This window comes from Neofelis nebulosa, chromosome 11 (genome assembly GCF_028018385.1).
Source record: "Neofelis nebulosa isolate mNeoNeb1 chromosome 11, mNeoNeb1.pri, whole genome shotgun sequence".
Taxonomy (NCBI): Eukaryota; Metazoa; Chordata; class Mammalia; order Carnivora; family Felidae; genus Neofelis; species Neofelis nebulosa.
The window spans coordinates 84,074,792-84,097,942 of NC_080792.1; the positions used below are offsets into that span (position 1 = coordinate 84,074,792).

Here is a 23,151-nt window from a genome sequence, read left to right on the forward strand (position 1 = left end):
TGGAGAGACTCCCCCTTGCTCCCCACCGCTTCCCCCACACTTCTTGGGTCACCTTGCACAGAGGACCATTTATGCAGCGTCATTGGGGTTTGTCACACTCGATGGACAGTGGTGGCTTCCGAGCCGGTCTGGAGCCGGGACACCCTGAGGCTCTGCTTTGCTGGCCTGGATTTGGAGCCCCCCGCCCCCCAGCCAGCCAGCGGCTAGGAAAGCTTAGGGCCCAGGATGTCCCAGCTCCACCCAGTAGGTTCCTGTTGTCTCTCCCAGGCCGTCTCCGCCCACCCACGCTGGAAACCCTTGTCACCTGCCTCTGCGCTCCTTAGAGTCCCCTCCATCTTTTTCTCCAGGGCTGGGCTTCTTAATCAGGGTCCCTTTTGAAAATCCGATGAAAGCCAGGGACTCTCTGAACAACTCACAAGATACAAATAGAAAAAAAAAAAAAACATTTGCAAACGATTTCGAAGGATTCAGGGGTCCGCCCCCCCTCCCCCCACCACCGCCCTAAAAGGCTAAAGCCCTTCCGTTGGCACCTTCCCTCCTTCTCCAGCCCCGGCTTCCTGATTTTAAATGAATGTTGAGCCCTTAACCTCAAACGGTCACTTTCAAATGGCTTAGTGCTCTTGGAACCCCATGCTTGTGGTTAAAGGTAATCGGAATGCCTGGTTAATGAGGAGTGATTTGCAAGACAACATTCCGGAGACGGCATGAACTCCCCACTCCTTGCTGTACTTTTGGACACGGCTTCCCCCAGAGAAGTGTGAACTTATGGAAAATAAGAGGGGGTTGTGTTTGGGAAGCCAAGCCGGCCTAAGTTGTGAAATTGAGGTTTGTCCCAAGGGGGTCCCATGTTGGCTCCTGGTTGACCCGCAGGGATATGGATGCTGAGAACAGCCCCCCTTGACCTTTTCTTGCTCATCTGCAGCACTGTCCCCACCCCCCCTCCGGCATACCTTCTCTTCAGGGACAGTGTCTGTGGTCACATCACTCATTCACGTGCGAATAGCGCTTCTCAGACTTTTGGCAGACATCAAAATTACCTGGGGGTGGGGAGCTTGTTAAGAAAAGCAGATTTCTGGGTTTCCTCCTCGGAGGTTCTGAATCGGTGGCTCTAGGGAGGGCTCAGAAACGGCCCTTTGGCACGTTTTCTGATGGAGGGGTGCCCTGCTCGCACCTGGGTAATCCCCTGGCTCTACAGAACGGGCAAGGGTGTTCAGGTAAATGTGTGAAATAGATCTGGAAATAGATCCCGTGTGCTGGGCTGTTGTGTAAAACCTAACCCTTTGCTGTAAGCGCTCAACTTTGGCTGAACGTGAGAAGTACCCGCAGTGCTTCCCCAGTGTTTTGTTATGAAAACTGTAAAACATACAGAAAACGTGGAAGAAGGGTACAGTGAGCACCCACAAATCTACTGCTTACATTCTACAGTTAATATTTTGTTACATATTTGCCCTATCAGCCATCTGACCACCCATCCATCCATCCATCCATCCACCCACCCATCCTCCCATCAATCCATTGACCAGTCCATCTTTCCATCCATCCATCCATCCATCCATCCATCCATCCGTCGGCCAGTCCATCTATCCACCTACCCATCCACCACCCACCAGTCCATCTATCCATCCATCCATCCATCCACCTATCCATCCATTGACCAGTCCGTCTTTCCATGCATCCATCCATCCATCCATTGGCCAGTCCATCTATCCACCCACCATCCACCCATCCCTCCATCTGCCATCCACCATCCACCAGTCCATCTATCCATCCATCCATCCATCTGCCCATCCATCCATTGACCAGTCCGTCTTTCCATCCATCCATCCATCCATCCATCCATCGGCCAGTCCATCTATCCACCCACCATCCACCCATCCACCCATCCCTCCATCTACCATCTACCAGTCCATCTATCCATCCATTGACCAGTCCGTCTTTCCATCCATCCATCCATCCATCCATCCATCCATCCATCCACCAGTCCATCTATCCATCCATTGACCAGTCTGTCTTTCCATCCATCCATCCATCCACCCATCCACCCATCCCTCCATCTACCATCCACCAGTCCATCTATCCATCCATTGACCAGTCTGTCTTTCCATCCATCCATCCACCAGTCCATCTATCCATCCATTGACCAGTCCGTCTTTCCATCCATCCATCCATCCATCCATCCATCCATCCATCCACCAGTCCATCTGTCCATCCATTGACCAGTCCGTCTTTCCATCCATCCATCCATCCATCCATCCATCCATCCATCCACCAGTCCATCTATCCATCCATTGACCAGTCCGTCTTTCCATCCATCCATCCATCCATCCATCCATCCATCCATCAGTCCATCTATCCATCCATTGACCAGTCCGTCTTTCCATCCATCCATCCACCCATCCACCCATCCCTCCATCTGCCATCCACCATCCACCAGTCCATCTATCCATCCATTGACCAGTCCGTCTTTCCATCCATCCATCCACCCATCCACCCATCCATCCATCTACCATCCACCACCCACCAGTCCATCTATCCATCCATCCATCCATCTGCCCATCCATCCATTGACCAGTCCGTCTTTCCATCCATCTATCCATCCATCCATCCATCGGCCAGTCCATCTATCCACCCACCATCCACCCATCCACCCATCCCTCCATCTACCATCCACCAGTCCATCTATCCATCCATTGACCAGTCTGTCTTTCCATCCATCCATCCATCCACCCATCCATCCATCCATCCACCTACCATCCACCAGTCCATCTATCCATCCATCCATCCGTCCATCTACCCACCAATCTATCTGTCCATCAATCCACCACCCCATCCATCCATCCATCCATTTTATTTTTTTATGCATTTCATACTGAGTGGCAGTGGCAGACACGAGTATATTCCACTCCTCTATACTTCATGCGTACCATTAACTAAGACTCCATTTTTGCTCACAAATCTCTATTTTAGGTAAAGTTACATACAGTGAAATGCACAAACCATAAGGGCACCGTTCGCTTTTTGACAAACGCACATTCCTGTGAAACCCAAGCCCCCGTCATAATATAGAACATTCCCCCACCCCAGAAACTTCCCTCATGCCCCATCCCAATTAATTCCTGCCCCCACGTCCCCACCAGAAGCAATTCGACTTTTATTTCCTTTCTACTGTGGGTTTTTTCTGTTACAGAATTTGGTATAAATGGATGCTTACAGCGTGCACTCTTTTGCATAAGGCTTCTTTCTCCTGGGGAGCTTTTTAAGATCGCTAAGTCCAGGCTGCACCATGGAACAATGACATCAGACTCTTGCGGGGGTGGGGGGTGGGGTGGACTCAGGAGTCAGTATTTCTTTTCTTTGCTGAAATTTTTTCTTTTTTTAAATTGAAGCATAATGAATACATGGTGTTCCATTGGTTTCAGGTGTACAGGATAGTGATTCAACAATTCGATATATTGTTCAGTGTTCATGAAAATAAGTGCATTCATTTTTTTTTTAATGTTTCTTTTTATTTTTGAGAGACACAGAGACAGAATGCGAGTGGGTGAGGGGCAGAGAGAGAGGGAGACACAGAAGCAGAAGCAGGCTCCGGGCTCCGAGCTGTCAGCACAGAGCCCGACGCGGGGCTCGAACCCATGAGCTGCGAGATCATGACCTGAGCCGAAGTCAGACGCTCAACCGACTGAGCCGCCCAGGCGCCCCCACAATGAAGGCATTCTTAATGTCCTTTGACTATTTCATCCGGAGTGAACATTTGTTTCCCTTTAATTCTCCCAGGTGGTTGTGCTATGCAGCCAAGCTTGAAACCCACTCCAATCTCTAGCCATCCTCACTCCAAGCCCTGTATCTCAGCTGCCCCATCCCAGTCATGTTCTCACATTAGAAGTTTGTCTCCCTGGAGACCCGTTCCCTCATAGGTGTTTGTGTCTGTTTTTAGGGGGAGAGACAGATTTTTGTATTAGTACACAGGCCATTTAGCATTCTTGCAGAAGTGGTTGCTTTTGGGTGGCTTTGCCAAGGTCGTTGTTCGAACTGAAGGTCACCAGCAGCTCCTTGACTTACTTCTTTCTGCATGAGCGAGGGGCTCCCGCGTGCGTCCCCTCGGAACAAAAGCCTCAAAACAATCCCCTCTGGTATAGGAAGCAGTTTGAGGAAGATCTGTTAGTCCGGGCCCTCCCAAGTCTTCCGGCTTCCAGAAAGACCGAGGCCGGACCTCAGAAAGTCCCCTCCACCTTCCCATCCTCCGTCTAAAATCATTAAAAAAAAAAAAAGCTAGTAAAGCAAAGACATGGTTAAACTTGTTGAAACTGATAGTTTTAGGAGACTGAACCGAGGCGGATTGTACCCTTACCGTGAGCCCCATCGAAAGTTTCGTTTGCACTGACCTTTCCTGTCTGTAGCCTCACATCCTAGCTCTTACTTTGGGGGCTCACAGCTATGCTATGTGACGTGGGCCTTGGTAGTCCCGTTCTGCGAGTGGAGAAACTGAGGCAAAGATTGATGTCCTCAGCGGTCCATGAAACTATTCAGCGCTTTCTCTGTGATCCCAGAGCTGTCTCTGGACCGCTTTTGAGGAGGTGATAACAAGAATGACCCTCTCCCTGGAAACATTGACAAATTCTAAATATCTGATGTTTGGGCAGAGTAGGAGGGGTTCCTAGACCAATCAGAGCCCGGGCAAGGAAGGTTATCTCTGCTTCAGAATCGAGTAACGGGCGATTTGTAAGCTGGTGCTCATCGAGCTGTGTGTCCTGCCGACGGGCTCAGCCTTTCCACGCATCGTATTGTTTTACAATCCCACGAGGCAGTGGATTTTACTGTTCCCATTTTACAGACAGAAAACTGAGGCTCAGAGAAAGGTGGAAGCTAGCCAGCTCCACCGTGGCCACGTTTGTGGCTGGTGAGGCACATCCGCGAGGCCTGACTTGAGAGCCCCGACTCCACACGACCACCCTGATATTCAGTTACCCGGAGATTCAGCCGGGGAGCCCCGAGTTCTCAAACCGAAGTGCCGTAAGGTGGGGGAGCACAGCCACAGAGGGAGAGGCGCCTTTGAATTTCTTGGTGCCCCCTCGAATCCTGCAGCCCCGGTTGTCGAACCAGCAGTGGGAGAGGGTGTCCAACTTCTTAGCGCGCCGGGTTCTCACCGTGCCTCCTGCAGCGTGCTGGTGTGGCATGAACTGAGTCATAAAAATAATGGCAAAGCCCTCTGTGCGCTGAGCACCGTCCTGCCTGGGCTGAGCTGTCCCCGGTCCCCCCAAGCGTCCATGCACGTGAGATCAGAAGAGCGTCCCTGAGCGTACTAGAGAGTGAATAAATTGCCAAGGCCCTTGTGGGATGGTGGGAATTTTAATCACAGATTAAGGTACCAGCAGAGGAGGGATTTGCTCCTCGGGGACAGGGATTTTGCAATCCCAGTCTTGCCCCAGCAAGCTGCTTCGGTTGTTTGAGAAGGGCTCGCTGGGCTTGGCGGGGGTTGGGGGCGGCGGGGGGGGGGGGGAGCGACAACACCCCTCCCCCCCAGCACCCAGCACCCCTGCCACCTGCTCCCGTGAAAAGGCCGATTCAGTTGGCTGCAGTGGAAGACCTTCTCGGGGGCGTTCATTAGCTGGCGGCGGGCAGTTTGGCCGCGGATCGCAGTATTCCCTTGTAACGTTTTACAGCCCAGACCCGGCGACAATGGCGTCATTCACTGCACTCGCTCACGTGGAACAGAATGTGAGCGGGGGCCCGAGCCGGGGAGAAGCTGCTCTGCGGGGCGCCGGCACCCAGGGCGAGTGGAGGGGCTGAGGACCCCGGCTTGTGTCGGGCGAGCCCGGACTGAGCACAGCCCGTCCTTGAGGATGTGGCCGCGGCCGGCAGAGAGCAGGGGTGGGGGCGGGGGGTGCCCTTCGGTAAACTCAAGGCTGCTCAAACGGTAGGATTGACAGGTTGACCAGTAGAACTTGATGTTGCCTGATGCAGCCCATCTCCAGCTGCTGCCACCAGGATGCCTTAAGCAACAGGGCGGCTGTGTTGCCCAGGCTGTTGTTGTGAAGGCAACAGTTCCCTGCGATCGAGTGTAAGATCGAGCTGGCAAGAGCTTTGGAATAGCACTGAGCCGGGGCGAAGCTCAGCTTCATCCTCTGCTGTGCCATCTGGGGAAAGTTGCTTGACCTCTCTGAGCCTCAGCTTCTTTACCTCTGAAGTGCATGTAATCCTACCAGTGAGGTGGGCATATCGCCCGGATCAAATGAGGGTAAAGCTTCAGTTCATCGCCCAGAAGATGAGGGTAAGGCTGGAACAAAACAAAACAAAACAAAACAAAACCCCCAGCACTTTGTTGCTGCCCTCTTCCTAGATGCACAGGGGCTTTTCAACGTTTTACTTTTACCCCCTTTGTGCCCTGGATTCTTTCTTTTTGTTTTTTTAACGTTTATTCGGTTTTTGAGAGACAGAGACAGAGCGTGAGCGGGGGTGGGGCGGGGAGAGAGGGAGACGCGGAATCCGAAGCAGGCTCCAGGTTCCGAGCTGTCGGCCCAGAGCCCGACGCGGGGCTCGAACCCATGGGATCGTGACCTGAGCTGAAGTCAGACACTCAATGGACTGAGCCGCCCAGGTGCCCCTCCTGATCCTGATTTTTTTTCTAATTTTTTTTTTTTTACATTTTATTTATTTTTGACATACAGAGAGAGAGAGAGACAGAGCACAAGTGGGGGTGGGGCGGGGAGAGAGGGACACGCAGAATCCAAAGTGGGCTCCAGGCTCCGAGCTGTCGGCCCAGAGCCCGACGCGGGGCTCGAACCCACGAACGGCGAGATCGTGACCTGAGCCGCAGTCGGAGGCTAACCCAGGCGCCCCAAGCGTGCTGGATTCCTCACTGCTGCTTTCGAGCTGTAGAGGAAGACAATTTGTCTTCCCCGCTGCAAGGACGTTAGACGCTGTCTTGTTGCTACTGACGGCGTTCCTTTGGTGCATTGGGGAGCCCAGGGAAAATCCCCCCCGTGTTGGTCGATTGCCGGCGCTTTCCCCCCTTTGTGTCGACCCCGTACCGATGGAGGGGACGCTTCACCTTTGCACGCTCCTGTTTTGACACCTGTCAGATGGACTTGGGGACGCTGCACGGCAGGCGCCGAGAGGGAGGTGTTCTTGATTGACGGTGGGGATGATGTCTCAAGCGCCTTGCAGAGAAACAAGCTGTGAGGGACAAGCGGCTGTTGGGATAATGTGGCTCTCCCACTTCTGGGAGTGTTAGTAATCAAAAGCAGGGTTTGGCCTTTGCAGAGAGTTGTTTTGCAAGTTGGCAGCACTGGAGGGGAGAATTCCACGGAGTCCATTGATACATTCTCTTGTAAAATCCCTCGGCCAACATTTTTTGGGAGTTGTTTTCTTTAATTAAAAAAAAAATAACCTTCCCCATTAAGAACATACGACCGAAAGAGATTTCCCCCTTCCTGTCGGAGCTCTGGCAGCCCAGCTCTGGAACTAAGCAGACCCGAACAGAATTGCCAGCAAGAGTTGACAACTTTTATAATGTTTTATTATTATTCTAATTTTTCTTCTTCTTCTTCTTCTTCTTCTTCTTCTTCTTCTTCTTTTTTTTTTTTTTCCATTACGTAGCTGGAACCTCAAAGAGAGGACCGTAAAGCTAATTTTATTCCTTTCAGGCCTCTGGCCCCAGGGGGGAGTTCTGAGTGTTATGGCTGCTCAGGACGGCTCCAGCTTGGGTTCTGAGATGGCCCATAGCACGGGAAAGCTCCGCCACGGGACCCCCGGGTGTCGTGAGGGTTGTGTGCCCTCATGGAAACTTGGCGGATGCTCTGCGTCCCCTGCCTGGCTACTCTGACGTGCTTTCGCGTGACAAACAAAGTCCGGAGCCAGGGTGGAGATCATTCCAGCCCCCGAGGGGTGGGAGAAGCGGGAGAGGAATCTTGGGCCCCGGTCCCTGCTCTCCTAAAAGTATACTGTGTTCTGAGAATGGAAAGACACCATCAGGAGCCTGCGGAGAAGTCGTTAGGGGACGCCTAGGGTAGGGTCCTGGTGGTGGGTCTTTCTAGCTCTGTGACCAGGGGCAGCAAGTTGCTTCTTCTCCCAGGGCCTTGGTTTCCTAATCTGTAAAGTGGGGACAAAACCAGTCCCTACTTCCTAAGGGTCACAGAAAGGATGGAGAGGGCCAATGCAGCACACCCTTCAGAATGTGCTAGATGCAGCACTCTTGGGACGTCCCATGATTTCACGTGCGCTCTTTTCAAACGTAGATTTATTTTTTTTAAGTTTAAAAAAAATTTTTTTTAATTTGTTTTTATTTTATTAAAAATTTTTTTTTTTCTTAATGTTTTTATTTATTTTTGAGACAGAGAGAGACAGAGCATGAGCAGGGAAGGGGCAGAGAGAGAGGGAGACGCAGAACCGGAAGCAGGCTCCAGGCTCTGAGCCATCAGCACAGAGCCCGATGCGGGGCTCGAACTCACAGACTGTGAGACCATGACCTGAGCCGAAGTTGGGCGCTCAACCGACTGAGCCACCCAGGCGCCCCTTTAATTTGTTTTTAAATGTTTGTGTATATTTCAGAGAGACAGTGTCAGTGGGGGAGGGGGAGAGAGAGCGGGAGACGCAGAGTCGGAAGCAGGCTCCAGGCTCCGAGCTGTCGGCAGAGAAGTCGGCCGAAGTCGGCCGCTTAACCGACTGAGCCACCCAGGCGCCCCTCTTTGAGTTCAATGAGTATTTATTTCAGTTCCTCTACAGTTGCTGTCGCTTTGCAGATCTCGTCGCTCAGAGTGAGGCTAAACGCACTCGGCGAAAAACGGATTGAAAAACGTGATTCGTAAAAAAAGAGTTTGGCTTATGGCAAAAATCACAGCTGAGTTTGGGATTTACTGATATGTATTTCTTCTCGGGAGGCGGTTGTAGCCTGTTTGGTGGCATGGGCCTCTCTGGTGGCCTCGTGAAACTGACGTGTCACTTCTCAGAGTAACACGATTCGACGCATCGTAGCAGTTGTGTGGATTGCAGAAGAAAACCAGTTGTGTTAAAATACAGTGATGGAAGTATTTGTATTATTTATTAATTCTTTAAGAGAGAGCGTGAGTGAGCGAGGGGCAGAGACAGAAGGGGGGAGAGAGAGAGAAAATCCCGAAGTGGGGCTTGAGCTCAGCTGAAGCAGGGCCCAAACTCACGGACCGCGAGATCATGACCTGAGCCGAAAGCCAAAGCCGGACGCTTAACCGACCGAGCCACCCAGGTGCCCCTCCTCATTCTTTTTCAATTCTGTGTAATATTCCATTGCTTGGCTCTGTCAAAGTTTACTTAGCCATTAATGAGGGCATTTCAGCCATTTCTAGTTTTTCCCTGGGCTGCAGGGAAAAGCCTCAGGCTTATGTCTTTGCGCACTGACCTGGTCAACTTCTTAGGGAAATTCGTCGTAATTGGATTGCTGGATCTGCATTATTGTATATTAAAAAAAAAAAAAAAAAAAAAGGGATGCTATCCAGTCGCCTTCCAGTAAGGATGGGATGGGTCACCCCTCCATCAGCCTGCACACTGATTGTGGTTTTCCTGTCCCCGATTTCCTCTCCCCACTCCAGATGTCAGCAGCCCCCTTCTCTGCATGGATGAGCACACTTTGGGGGTCAGACTATAATCTTCTTATGAGCACAGATGCTCCTCTCAGTTCTCCCTGTTTTGAAAGTAATTATCGGGGTGCCTGGGTGGCTCAGTTGGTTAAACGTCCGACTTCGGCTCGGGTCACGATCTCGCAGTTGGTGAGTTTGAGCCCCGCATCCGGCTCTGTGCTAACAGCTCGGAGCCTGGAGCCTGCTTTGGATTTTGTGTCTCCCCCTCTCTCTGCCCCTCCCCTGCTCATGCTTTGTCTCTCTCTCTCTCAAAAATAAATCAACATTAAAAAATTAAAATTATTTATTTATTAAAATTTAAAAAACAGTTTTATTTATTTATTTTGAGAGACAGAGCATGAGCAGGGGAGGGGCAGAGAGAGGGAGAGAGAGAATCCCAAGCAGGCTCGGTGCGGTCAGCGTGGACCCCGGGGTGGGGCTCGAACTCACGAACCTTGAGATCGTGAGCTGAGCTGAAATCAAGGGTCGGACGCTTAACCGACTGAGCCGCCCAGGTGCCCCTCAATTCTCCCTTTTATCGTAGAGCCACCCCTCCTCCTGACTCCTCTGCAGACTCTTCTTCTGACCCTCCTCACCCACCCAGCTTCCTGTGGGGCTCCCTCCTTCCCGGGGGGAGGTTCCTGGCGAAATTCCCAAGCTCTTATGAGGAAAGGAGTGGGAATTCCTGGTGTGAAAGCTGAAGGCAAGGGAATGCGGCGCGTGTGAGCCGGACGAGTGTGAGAAACCATGTCACTGGATTTTCTTCTGCTCGGTTTCCCCATGTGACGCCTGAGGCTCAGAGGGGCACACAGTCTATAAGTGTTGGAGGGGGGCCTGAATCTGAGCCTGCCCAGTCCTAGATCCTGTGCTCTGTTCTCTGTTTCCTTTGGCCCTGTTCTGCCTTCCCTCCTCTCTTTCTCTCTCCTTACTCTCTCAAAACGACCACAGTAATGATGACGGCCGCCGTTTGTTGAACGCTCGCTCTGTGCCAGCTACTGTTCCCTCTTTCACACGTATGAATTTCTTTTTTTTCCCTCAACGACCCTTTGAACTGGGGATTTTTACTATCCTTGTTTCACAGATGGGACAACCCAGGCACGGAGGAGAAGTTAAATATGATGTCAGTGGTGACCAGTAGAACAGCTCAAAAGGAAATTGTAAGGCACAGATTAGGGTAGCCGGGGATCGTTCCTGACTATTCTAGAGGGTCAACTACCTTTTTCCTAATGTTGACCAAAGACCTGAGCGCCGTTTTAAAGATGGAAACCCAGGAGTTAAGCCTAAGTGACCCCGACTACTCAGCTCTTTTAGCTTTTGAATTAGGGAATTCAGAGACATACGCAGCAGATTGAAGTATTTCAAGACGCTGTGTGTTCATTGATCATGAAGAGGGTTCCTCAGCGGTGGAGCTCATGTAACTTTCAGTATACATACAGAACTATACGTAAACCCACTTGCCTAACGTATAAGGCATGAAAAGTTAGTGCCTAAATATATATGTGTGTTTATTTGATGCACTTGAGTACAAGTGGATCGCTTCACTCATCAAAGACGCCTTTGTTTCTTATGCTGTGACACATTTCTGGTGGATTCTTGGATCCCGTGGCTCAGCCAGCGGGGGGGGATCTGCATCGGGGGCACTGATCCACAGTATTTCTCACCTTCTCTCTTTCAGTAAAGAATATCCCGTGGTTCCCAGGAGCACAGTAAGACAGAAAGTAGCCTCCAACCACAGTCCTTTCAGCAGTGAGCCTCGAGCTCTGTCCTCCTCGTCCAACTTGGGGTCCCAGTACCAGTGCGAGAATGGTGTATCCGGCCCCTCCCAGGATCTCCTGCCCCCGCCCAACCCATACCCACTGCCCCAGGAGCACAGCCAGATTTATCACTGCACCAAGAGGAAAGGTGAGTGTGATACTCCCTGCCTGCCCACCTTGCCTTTCTGTTTCTCCTTCCTTTCCTTGGGGGAAGAAAAGTACACACAACTGCATTTGTTTATTTAAAAAACGTAAGCAATATAAAAACTCACAGAGGTTGTAAGAAACTCAAACCATTATCTGTAGAACTTGACATGTCTCCTCCAGTTCTGGCCCCTTTCCTTGGGGAAAATGTATTTGAAACGTCCAGCCTTATTTGATTCGTTTGCACCCGCACGCGCAAGCACATGAAAACGGTTTGGTTTTTGCTTTTAACGGCTGATATTATGCCGTCTGAATATCGCAACGTGCATTTCTTAAACTTGAGACTGTGCCGCGGAGGGTCTTTTCACGAGCCTAGAGCTGCCTCGTGCTTTTTAGTTGCCGAAGGGAGAGCGTTGCCCCCAAAGGGTGAAGCCGTGTCTGCTTTTCCACCCCCACTGGCAGACACGGTGGTTGTTTCCAGCATTTTCGTTGTCTCCTGCGAGCCATGCTGCAGGGAGCTTTCTTACAGTTGGATGTGCTTTGGTTTATGTGCTACGGTTTCTCTTGGGTGGGTGGATTCTGAGCTCGTCTTCTTGCCTTTCTAGATCAAAACCAACACCCAAAAAAGAAAGAAAGAAAAGAAAAATCACAACGGGGTGTTTTTCTCTCCTTTGCGTTTTGTCTTTAAATCTGGTTTGAACTCTGTCTGAGACGCTGCGTAGTGTTCTTGGCCGAATGAGAAATGGGGACTTTCCCTGAGTCATCTGAGTCTAGGGCTATCATACCGAAGGGAATTTCTGGTGGCATATTTTTCGAGCCAGAATCAAAGTGGTTGACACGGCCGGAGGGGGGGGTGTGCGGCTGAGTTCAGCTTTACTGGAACCGTTGCTTGTGTGAGTGGCAGACAGGCACGGTGGGGACAGCGTGGGCAACGGGGCTGGAGGACCCAGGCTCGAGTCTCAGCTCTGCTGCCAGCTTCTTGTGTGGCCTTAGCCAGGTGTCCTGGCATCTCTGTGCCTCAGTTTCTCGCTTTGTAAATGGTGCCGAGTTCCCGAGAGCACCTGATACTCCGTGAGCACCCGGCAGGTGTTGGCTCTGGTTACGGCTGTCGCTTTAGGAAGTGTGTCCGTGGAGGGGGAGGTGGTAAGGCTCCCGTCCCAGTGAAGCTTCGAGAAAGATACGGGACGGAGGGGACTACATACAATTGGGATGAATCCTGCCTTTGCCAGTTGCAAATTTTTATGATTAGGGGCAAGTTACTTAACTGTTCTGAGCCTTATTTTTTCTAATCTATAGATTTGGGCTCACGATTAGACCTGTCCCTTTGGCTTGGTGTGAGGATGTCATGAAATTGGGCTTGTCGTATATATATATATATATATATATACATATATATATATATATATTGTTTAAGTTTTATTTTATTTATTTGAGAGAGACAGAGACCGTGCAAATGGAGGTGGGGCAGAGAGAGAGGGAGACACAGAGTCGGAAGCAGGCTCCAGGCTCCGGGCTGTCAGCACAGAGCCCGACGCGGGGCTCGAACTCACGGACTTCGAGATCGTGACCCGAGCCGAAGTCGGACGCTCAACCGACTGAGCCACCCGGGCGCCCCTCGTGCTTGTCATATTTAGCACAAGGTGGACCCAATAAGCAGTCACTGGTTTGCTCCGGCGGGCCCAGTGTGGCCTGTTGTGTCTCCCAGACTCAGTAGCCAACTCAATGCCTTTGGAATTCCAGAGCCCGGTGTCTGGAACATCTTTAAAAAAAAAATATATCAACTCACTAACGAGAACTGATGGAAACAGATGCTTTGGCAGTGCTCTCTGAGCTGAGGTTACTTGCGCAAAGTCGCACGGTTTGACTATGTGACGTGTACCGATCTCGCAGTTTGACGGAGAGAAAGGCCGTCGTAGGTTCAAGCCCGGGGCTGGGGTGCTGATCCGGGTGAGGCTGTTTTCCAGGCTGAACCTGAAGCCCATCCACGCTCCTTGGATCCCAAAGGGTGGGACAATGATATCACCCCAACAGACCCCCTGGCCCGGCTCCCAGCATGTCCGCTGCTGCGTGGCCTGGAGACCAGATGCGTGCAAAAATGTCTGCCTCTTCAGGCCCCAGCAGGGGTTGAGGATGTCACCTGGGGCACAGGACCCTGCACTGAGATCCTGTTCTGTGTTCTGTGTAAGGGTGCCCCGCCCAGGCTCTCCACCGAGACCTTTCAACAACGCTGCTAGGTAGGTGCGGTTATTCACCCGCTTTACAGGTGGGGAAACTGAGGCCCAGAAAGGTAAACGCACGTGCCGAAGGCTCCCGGGGGGCAGAATTTGAACCCATGCCTGGTCAGCAGTATCAGCGACGATCTCAAAATGCCATCCTCCGCTAGAGACCCGTCTCGAGACTGAGACTGGGTCAGACACACGGATGAAGAGCTCACCGGGTTTGAATTAGGGAGTTCGGTCGATTAAATTAATGCCAGACCAGAAGAAGGGGAGGAAGAAGTTAAAAAGAATCAAGGCACTTTTTTAAGGCTCGATATTTACAGCAGCATCCGTGTCAATGCTTTTTCTCCTGGAGGCGGCGGGGGGAGTCGCAAGGCTTTGAATGCCAGGGGAATGGACCCCCTCCCGTGATGGGAGCAGGTGACCCGCACAGGGCACTCGGTGGGGCCCTCAGGTGAACCAAGGGTCAGCTTGAGATGGCCACGGGCGAAGCCAGTGGGGTGGCGACCAGTCTGTGGTAGGAGGTCACAGCAGCTGATGCTTTCCGGCTGCGGGCAAGCCCCCCGCTTTCTCAGCCCTAACTCCCTCTTCTGCAAAAGGACAAGTGTGATAACAGCACCTCCCCCGTAGGGTTGCGGTGAGATGGAACGAGATGGTCTAAGGGCGCAGTGCCTGTTAGCTGGCCGCCGCTCTGCGCTTCTGAAGCTCACGGTGGTGAGGGGGTCGGGTGTCGTCCCGCGTGGTGACATAACTGATGACCACGGTGGGCTAATGCTGCAGAGGAGATGTGCAAAGTGCTGGTGCCTGTGACGCGGGGGTGGGGGGCGGGGGGGGCGGGAAACCTCTGCCCTTCTCACCCCCCGCCACCCCCCCCCCCCCCCAAAAGGGAGCTCCCAGGGACAGCATTCCAGCCAAGCTCTGTCTGTCCTGCGTGCCTCGGAGACGACAAAAAGCAATTCATCATCAGCCTCCATTGTAAGGTGATAAGGAATCAGCCAGGTTTCCTTCCAGTTTGGGAGTCCCGCGAAGTGGTGACTCCATGGGTGGCTTCCCCCCCCACCCCCCCCCCCCGACCCCGGCCCCCTGCCTGCCCCACTATCTGACTTCCCCTCATTGTCTGTCTCCTTTCCAAGGAGCCCAGGAGGCAGGCCCAATGAAATGTCAAAGGGCCAGGCCGGCCGGAGGGCTTCTTGTGTTTGGACCCAGCTGTCTCCCAACTATCTCTCCCGATGGATGGAACCAAAAGAGCTGGGAAGGTCTTTTATCAATGCCACTCAATCAAATCCAGGACCCCGGGGCCTGGGAGAACACTTGTCTGTCTCTTGTTCCCCCTCCCACCCTGACAGCACCCCCCCACCCCCCGCCTTCCCACATTTAGATATCAGAGGCAACCCAAATAAAGATTTAAAGCAAAGCCATATACTGCCTTGGCTCTTCAAAGGCAAGTCAGAGGTGGGAGGAAGGGCGGGGAATATAGTTTTGCAGGGTGCATTTTGTCGGCGCTGTGTGCTTTTTCGAGGAATTTCACATCGCTTCCTTCCTTGGACCCGCGCTGTCGCCCCTGAGCGGGGAGGGGGCTCAACATTTTGCAGGGTCAACAGGGGACCAAGAGGTTGGGTTCGCTTCCCAAGGTCACGGGGCTGGCGAGTGGCAGATCGGGGACGCATTCGTGAAAGAAATATCAGTTGAGCACTTACTTGTCCGGGGCGCTGTGCTGAATATGGGGGATAAGCCGGGGGTGGGGGGCAAGGTGACCGGGGTCCCTGCTCTCCCGAAACCTGTACTCTCATTGGGGAGACAGATAGTAATCAAGTGGATGAACTTATGATTTTCAGGTGGTGGTTAAGTGAGGGGCAGACTGGGGTCTTTTGGTTCCCAGTTGAGGATCTCCCTACAGTACCATTCCAGTCCTTTCCACGTTGGGCTAAGAGCTAACATTATGGGTACACACACCATTCTTCATCCATCCATCTGTCCATCCATCCGTCCATCCATCCGTCCAACCACCCACCCATCTATACCCATCCATCCACCCACCCATCCATCCAGGTCAAGGTTACCACCCTTTCGTATTTTCTGAACACAGTGGGTTTCGTGAAAGCTGAAAGGCTAGGCCCTCTGTCTGAAAGAGCACGGTTTTGTGACCCGGAGGGACTGAACTATAGTTCCGCTTCTGACTTGCTAAAGGTCACTCTGCCGAGGAGTGGCTGGTCACCATGGTCTTTCATCCGAGTGAACCCAGTCAGCGAGGGAAGTGACCTGTTTGGGAACAGTGACAAATGTCCTTAACGGGAATAGCGATTTCAAAGCAGGCTTGTGGGCTGCTCGAATCCACCCAGACACCCTGCAGCATGGGACAGCCTTCCCAGGGCCATCTGTCCCATCTTCCAGAGGGAAAGGAGAGTAGACCCGTCGTCCCTGGACAGCTAAGATTTGAACACATGATGGGCAAGGAAGATAGAAACTAAAGCACACTTCCTACGTGCATTCCTACAAGAAAGTTAAGTATTAGCCTCCTATATAGTCAAAAACTGAGATTGGAATGGTAAAGTGGTTTGCCCAAGGTCACATAGCTGAGGGAGAGTCAGAGATGTGACCGCGCCCTAAAATCTGTGGTCTGGATTTATCATCAAAGCCACGTGGTCCAGCATCAAAAGCCGCTAGAAAGACGCAAGGGGCCGGGGATTTTCACGGGGCAATGAGGTGACGGGTGCTCAGCATCCCGTAAGAGCTTTCCCGTAATTCAGGAGACACAGCGGGGTTCAGGACAGGTGGACTACAACTGAGCATTCTTGTTCTTCAACTTCCTGAACCTGAGCTGTTGGACCCGTCTCACGGAAGACTTGATGCCTGACTACAGCGCGTTCCCGGGCCGTGGAAAGCAGGCTTGGCTGGGAAAGAGGTCTTTGCAGTTGACCGGTTGGTTATCAGGCTCCCAAGAAAGAGAAGGAAATCGAGCCGTAACCCAAAAGGACACAGGGATCACATCCAAACCATTTATCGCGACCCACTTGAAATCTGGATCCGTGCTTCGGAATTTCTTGACAATGTGATGAGGTCCAAGAGGAATGTGAGAATGTTCAGGACCCGCTTTCATGAACAAGCCAGCGTTTTGCTTTTCCTTAGGACTCTGCATCAGATCTTTGGGTTATTAAAGACTGGAATGTGTAATTTTACGATTTTCCAAAATGCGCCTCGGCCTTTTTCATATTATTCTTCCTTTTTTTTACTTGTAACAAATCTGGAAGGGGATCAGAAACTCGGGAATGGTTAGTTTGCCTTGTTTTTTTTTTCTCTTGCCAAGGGTACCCTGCAGCTGTACTTTTTATTATTGAAAACGGGAACGCCCTGGTTAAATGGAAAACCCAAAGGTTATGATTCTAGCAACAATGGAAACATTCAGATTTATGGATCCGGCGGCGAGGGTGGGGGTGGGGTTGGAAGGAAGCATGGAGGCACGATGGGACCAAGGGAGGAGGTGGGGAGGACAGAAAAGGTTGCGTGTAACAATGTCTTCAAGATGCCAGAGAGATGCCCTGTGGAAAGGTGAGAAATGGGGCCACCGGCTCATCTGGATGGCTTCGAACATTCGGATGGTTGGCGTGATGTAGATAAAGCACCTGGAAGAGCGGCCGCATTTTTTCCCTTTCTTTTGGACACAGGCGTGGGCGTCCTCTGGGGCCCAGATGTGTCCCAGAAAGAGTCTAGCTAACAATTAACGCGCTTGCTGTGAGGCGGGTACGATCCCAGCGTAGATGTGTTTTGATTGGGGAGATTTTTTTTTTTTTTTTTTTTTTTTTTTTTTTTACTTACCTGTGAGGGTCACTCCCGAGCTTGATACCAGGGCAAGTGTTTGGTGGAACCTAAACTCAGGCCATCCTATCCGAGTTGGGGGAGCTGTTTTAAAATCCAGTGGAAAACCAAAGGACTCCCTGTGGGGTGAATGAGTCACTTGGAGCTTTCTAGCAAGGACCACCCCCCGTGCACGGGCTCACAGGCTGTTAGCCTCCCACCTTCACTGTTCAGGGTGGGCTGGAGAGGGCCCCCCCCCACCCCCCACCATGTGCACTGAGCAGGACCATGACTGTTTATTGACCTCTCTATCCACCCACTGCCTGACACTTGGTAGGGGCTCAGTACATCTCTGTTGGATGACTGGGTGAGTGGCCTTGGATATGAGAAATCTGGGGCGCTGGAAGCAAGGTGTGGTTGGCAAAGGAAGCCAGACCTGACCTCGAGTCCAGCCTCTGCCCCTTCCCTGCGTGACCTCGGGAAGGTCACTTCACCAAGCTTCGGTTTCTGCCGCTGAGACAGGCTGGAGAGCAGCCACCCTGAAGAATTACTGGGAGATTAGGGTAAGGTCACTTAGGACGTGCTACATAAATAATAACTCGTATCTCCTCCCATTTTGTTCTTCGCCCTCCCCGCCAGGCCGTCGGCCATCACAGTGAGGGGGAGGAATGTTCCAGTATTTCTTTCTTCTTCACACCCCCCAATGACAGACATATTTCTTTCTTTCTTCCTTCCTTCCTTCCTTCCTTTTTCTTTCTTTCTTTCTTTCTTTCTTTCTTTCTTTCTTTCTTTCTTTTCTTTCTTTTTTTAACATTTATTTTTGAGAGAGAGAGAGAGAGACAGAACACGAGCAAGGAAGGACAGAGAGAGAGAGAGAGGGAGACACAGAATCTGAAACAGGCTCCAGGCTCCGAGCTGTCAGCCCAGAGCCCGACGCGGGGCTCGAACCCACGAACCGTGAGGTCACGACCTGAGCCGAAGTCGGACGCTCAACCGACTGAGCCGCCCAGGCGCCCCACGACAGACAGATTTCTTAACATTTATTGATTTGAAAGAGATTGGAAGATGAGGACAGAAAATCTCCGGGCTGGGGGCTGAAATTCCAGCTAAGGAATGAATGAATCTGTGTTGGGGTTTACACCTTGGCAGAAATTCTCAAATATTGCCTCCCTAAAGGAAACACCTGGAGGCGTGTTAATCTACCTCAGGTCTGCCGAGGGACCAACTGGTGGTGTTACCGTTGCAACAAGAGCTGCTCTTGACGAAAGCTATCGGGAGATTTACGTGCTTGATTTTATTTAATTCTTAGCTGCCTGGTTACGTAAGTAGCATTAACTCGGATTCAGAGACGCTAAAAACGAGTCTCCGAGAGGGCAGACGCCCTGCTGGTGTCACACAGGCATTAAGCAGAAGAACGAGATCGAAACTCAGATACGTCTCCGCTCCTTAACTCGGGGTCTGGATTTCAGGGGATCCGGGAGCTCCGCAAACTGCACGCGAAGCTGTGCCAGGCACGTGCCGTTTTCCAAACTTTGTATTTCAGTGGATTTTTCCAGGACACAGCCCCGCACTTCTGTTCCCAAACGAGGCAGTGACCCCAGAGTCACGAAGGGAGACCCTCTTCCGGGGACCGAAGTACCTCCACTGCCCTACGCCGGGGACTGGTGTCTGGGGAAGGGAGTGGACTGACATTACGTTGTACCAGCTCTGCAGATGTTAACTGAGCCTTGCTCACGGAGGCACCGGGAGAGGAGCTGGGGAGGCGTCCGAGCGCCCAGCCTTGTGTGTGCACGACGTGTCCGTCTGTCCTTCCCATCTGTCGCACGGGTATTTTGGCGCGTGGCTTTTTGGGTAGCGTAGTACCGCAGGGCAGAGACTTGCAATTCGCTCCCTTGAATTGCAACCCTCGCTCCCCTGTTGATCAGCCACGGGCGTGAGGCCTCGGGCGAGTTTCCGAACCTCTGTGTGCTTCCTTTTTGCCATCTGCGGCATGAGGATAATCCCAGAACCCACGTCATGGGGTACCTTCCGGAGACAGCTTGGAACAGCACCAGGCAGGGGAAACGCTGCTGGCGTTTGTTTTTACTGTTGTTGTTGACGGTGTTATTACCTCTTTGCGCACGCAGAATGTCCCGGAATCTGGGAATATCGCGATGGGTAGGACAGTGTCCCGCCTTCATGGAACATACATGCCGGAGCGGAGGGAAGCAAATAGTGATAGTTGTTACTTATTGGGTGTTTTTTTTTTTTTTTTTCTTTTTTCTTTCTTGTACCAAGCTCTAGACTAAGTTGCTTAATGTGTATTTTTCTGTCTCCTTCTCAACACCTCCCTTCACCATGAAAAGTGGAAAAGTAGAAGCGTGTCGTTACTGTCCTTTCCATGTTATAGATGAAACTGAGCTCAGAAAGGTCAGCCTGTTTGCTCGAGGTCTCTACCCTCTTTATTTTGTTTTGTTTTGTTTTGTTTTTTGTTTTATTTTGTTTTGTTTTGTTTTATTTTATTTTGTTTTATTTTATTTTATTTTATCATTCTTATTTACTGAAAACAAATTATTTAATGTTTATTTATTTTTGAGAGGGAGAGAGAGAGAGAGAGAGACACAGAATCCGAAGCAGGCTCCAGGCTCCGAGCTGTCAGCCCAGAGCCCGACTCGGGGCTCGAACTCACAGACCGTGAGATCGTGACCCGAGCCGAAGTCGGACGCTTAACCGACTGAGCCACCCAGGCGCCTCCCCTCCCTCTTTTCTTTTTTCTTTTCTTTCCTTTCCTTTCCTTTCTTTTTCTTTTCTTTCTTTCTTTTTTTTTTAAATTTTTTTTTTAACGTTTATTTATTTTTGAGACAGAGAGAGATAGAGCATGAACAGGGGAGGGTCAGAGAGACAGGGAGACACAGAATCTGAAACAGGCTCTAGGCTCTGAGCTGTCAGCCCAGAGCCCGACGCGGGGCTCGAACTCACGGACCGCGAGATCGTGACCTGAGCCGAAGTCGGACGCTTAACCGACTGAGCCACCCAGGCGCCCCCTTTCTTTTTTTTTTTTTTAATCAGAGAGGAGGTTGGAGCTGAGTCTCCCGGACTTGATTCTTCGCGCCTTGGGCCCGAGGCTCCCCCTCCGCCTTCAGAATGAGGGGTGGCTGGTCCCGGGGCCTCACTGGTCTCTCTCCTCCTGTCTTAGCAGATGAAGAATGTTCTACCACGGACCACCCGTACAAGAAGCCCTACATGGAGACGTCGCCCAGCCCCGAGGACCCTTTCTACCGCTCCGGCTACCCCCAGCAGCAGGCCCTGAGTGCCTCCTACAGGACAGAGTCGGCCCAGCGGCACGCCTGCATGTATGCCAGTTCCGTGCCCCCCAGCGAGCCGGTGCCCAGCCTGGAGGACATCAGCTGCAACACGTGGTCCGGCATGCCTTCCTACAGCAGCTGCACGGTCACCACGGTGCAGCCCATGGACCGGCTACCCTACCAGCCCTTCTCCGCTCACTTCACCTCGGGGCCCCTGGTCCCCCGGCTGGCTGGCGTGGCCAACCACGGCTCCCCGCAGCTCGGAGAGGGAATGTTCCAGCACCAGCCCTCCGCGGCCCACCAGACCGCGGTCAGGCAGTGCGGGCCTCAGACTGGCCTCCAGTCCCCCGGCGGCCTTCAGCCGTCCGAGTTCCTGTATCCTCACGGCGTGCCGAGGACCCTGTCCCCACATCAGTACCACCCTGTGCACGGGGTCGGCATGGTGCCAGAGTGGAGCGAGAACAGCTAAAGGGAGGGCTGCTTCGTCACGGACGTTGGCCGGGGAGAGAGAGAGAGAGAGAGAGAGCGAGAGCGGGAGACAGACGGAAGCAGAGAGGACCCCTGCGGGAGGCGTTTCTCCTCCGCAGTGTTCACGTCTGCCCTCGAGAGCCCTGGACGCTGATCTAATCAGTAGCTCGAAACCACAATTCAGAAAAGGTGACTTTGTCGTTTCAACACTTAAAAAAAAAAAAAAAGACAAAAAAAACCCCCCAAAAAACAAAAAAAACCAAGATGCGCCCCACCTGCCACGACCACTCCACGCGTTGGCCAGCCATGTTCACGCCACCTCCGGGAGTCCTCCATGATTCCTTCTTTTGGCCTCCAAAAGGCCTTTGCCTTATCGAGGGTTTTAGCCTAAAGGTGTGGCTGGAGTCTTTCCTGTCTCAGTGTTAATGTTGACGTTGTTATATAATAAATAATAATATATTTTTTCTTTCAATTTTCTTAATGGGACCCAGTCCCTTATGGGGGGGGGGGGAGGGGGGTAAGTCTGAGGCAAGTGTGTTTCCTTTATGTACTTGTGGGGGTTCCCCTCACGTACACCACGGCCGGAACCGGAGATTCGCCACCCTGCCCTTGACTAAGAAATTACCTACCTCTGCTACGTGATGTTCTCGAGAAAGTTCCCTACGTCCTGGCCTTTGTCCGACTTTTCCCACCTTGCCGGGCCTCGCGGAGCCCCGCTTGGCCCTTCTTCTTTACCAGCGGGGTCAGCATAGCGTCGCACTCCGTCTGGCCTCCTATCTTACTCAGCCCTCCCGTCGTCCCAGCTCTGTCTTTCCAGCCGTCTGTCGCTAAGACGTGGCCTATAGCTTCCCGACCGGAAAGCTTGCTTTGAAAAACTTAAAAAGCCTTGGGTTACACGCGGGCAGAACTGTGATAAGCCAGGAGCAAGCTCTGTGCCGACAAGCGCTGCAAAAAGGCCAAAGCAAATATTCGTCCTGATAAAACACAAAGCCAGCCCCAAGCTTCCAAATGTCCGTCACCGTCGACCCGGCCCGGACGCCACGCGAGGCCCGCCGTTCCTAGAGAAAGGGCGAGACGTGCTCGCCGATTGGTTTTCTCCAAAGCGATCATACCAACGCCAGATGCCGACACCAAACTGTGGTTATTGAAAGCAGAAAACAGTATTAAAAAAAAAAATAAGCGTGTAAGTAAAATGTTATTGCAGGGTTCTTCAGATGTAATATTTTACTGGTACTATTTATTTATAAATAGGAATTCTAATTAAGTAATAACATGAAATGAAATCCAGCATGGGAGCTGGCCAAGAGCTTTTAATTTTATGAATACTCAAAACCAAGTTTGCGTTTTTTTTTTCTTTCGAATGTGCTTTGCTTTCTTGATTAAAAAAAAAAAAAGTTGTTTTTTTTTTTTAAACTGACCCTAATAAAGAGAACAGGGTAATATGTGAGGCTAAGTATGTCCAAGTATGAGCGAGTGTGTATGTTTGTACGTGAGTGTCTTCATGCGATTACGTCTTTTCATGTTGCTACGGGGGTGGGGTGAGAATTAAGTAACCATTTCGTGTATTTGTGCGCCAATTAATGCCTAATAAATACCATGTGCTTAAAAAAGTATAAGGGACTTGGATCCCCCCTTTTATTTTCCTCGTTCTTTCTGCTGATTGAATAGAGGGGAAGTCAGGTGGAGGAAATAGGAAGAAATTCTCTTGCAGGTGTGTTTTTCGTCCCGTTTTCTTTGTCCTCCTGCTCTCAGGAACTGTGTGGGATCTCGTACGCGAGTGTGGTGGGGCTGTGAATATATTTATCCACTGGCCTGTGTCCCTGGAATGGAGTTAATTGATTTGCACTGAATTCGTACCGACGTCGGACAAGAAAAATCGTCAGGAATCCCAGCTGATCAAAAG

General features: G+C 51.6%; 1 protein-coding gene across 7 annotated transcripts in view; it reads left to right on the forward strand.

The window, feature by feature from the left end:
* The window catches only part of TBX5 (T-box transcription factor 5), an 86,392-nt gene extending 63,528 nt beyond the window's left edge, over window positions 1-22,864 (forward strand). For 6 of the 7 annotated variants that reach the window (XM_058691186.1, XM_058691184.1, XM_058691182.1 and 3 more), the window contains 2 exons: window positions 11,263-11,489; window positions 20,672-22,864. In XM_058691186.1, coding sequence (XP_058547169.1) covers window positions 11,263-11,489; window positions 20,672-21,249 — 805 coding nt within the window. In that variant the 3' untranslated portion in view covers window positions 21,250-22,864. The remainder of the gene's footprint in view (window positions 1-11,262; window positions 11,490-20,671) is intronic. The other variant, XM_058691187.1, reaches the window with a different exon arrangement.
* Window positions 22,865-23,151: the final 287 nt, after the last annotated feature.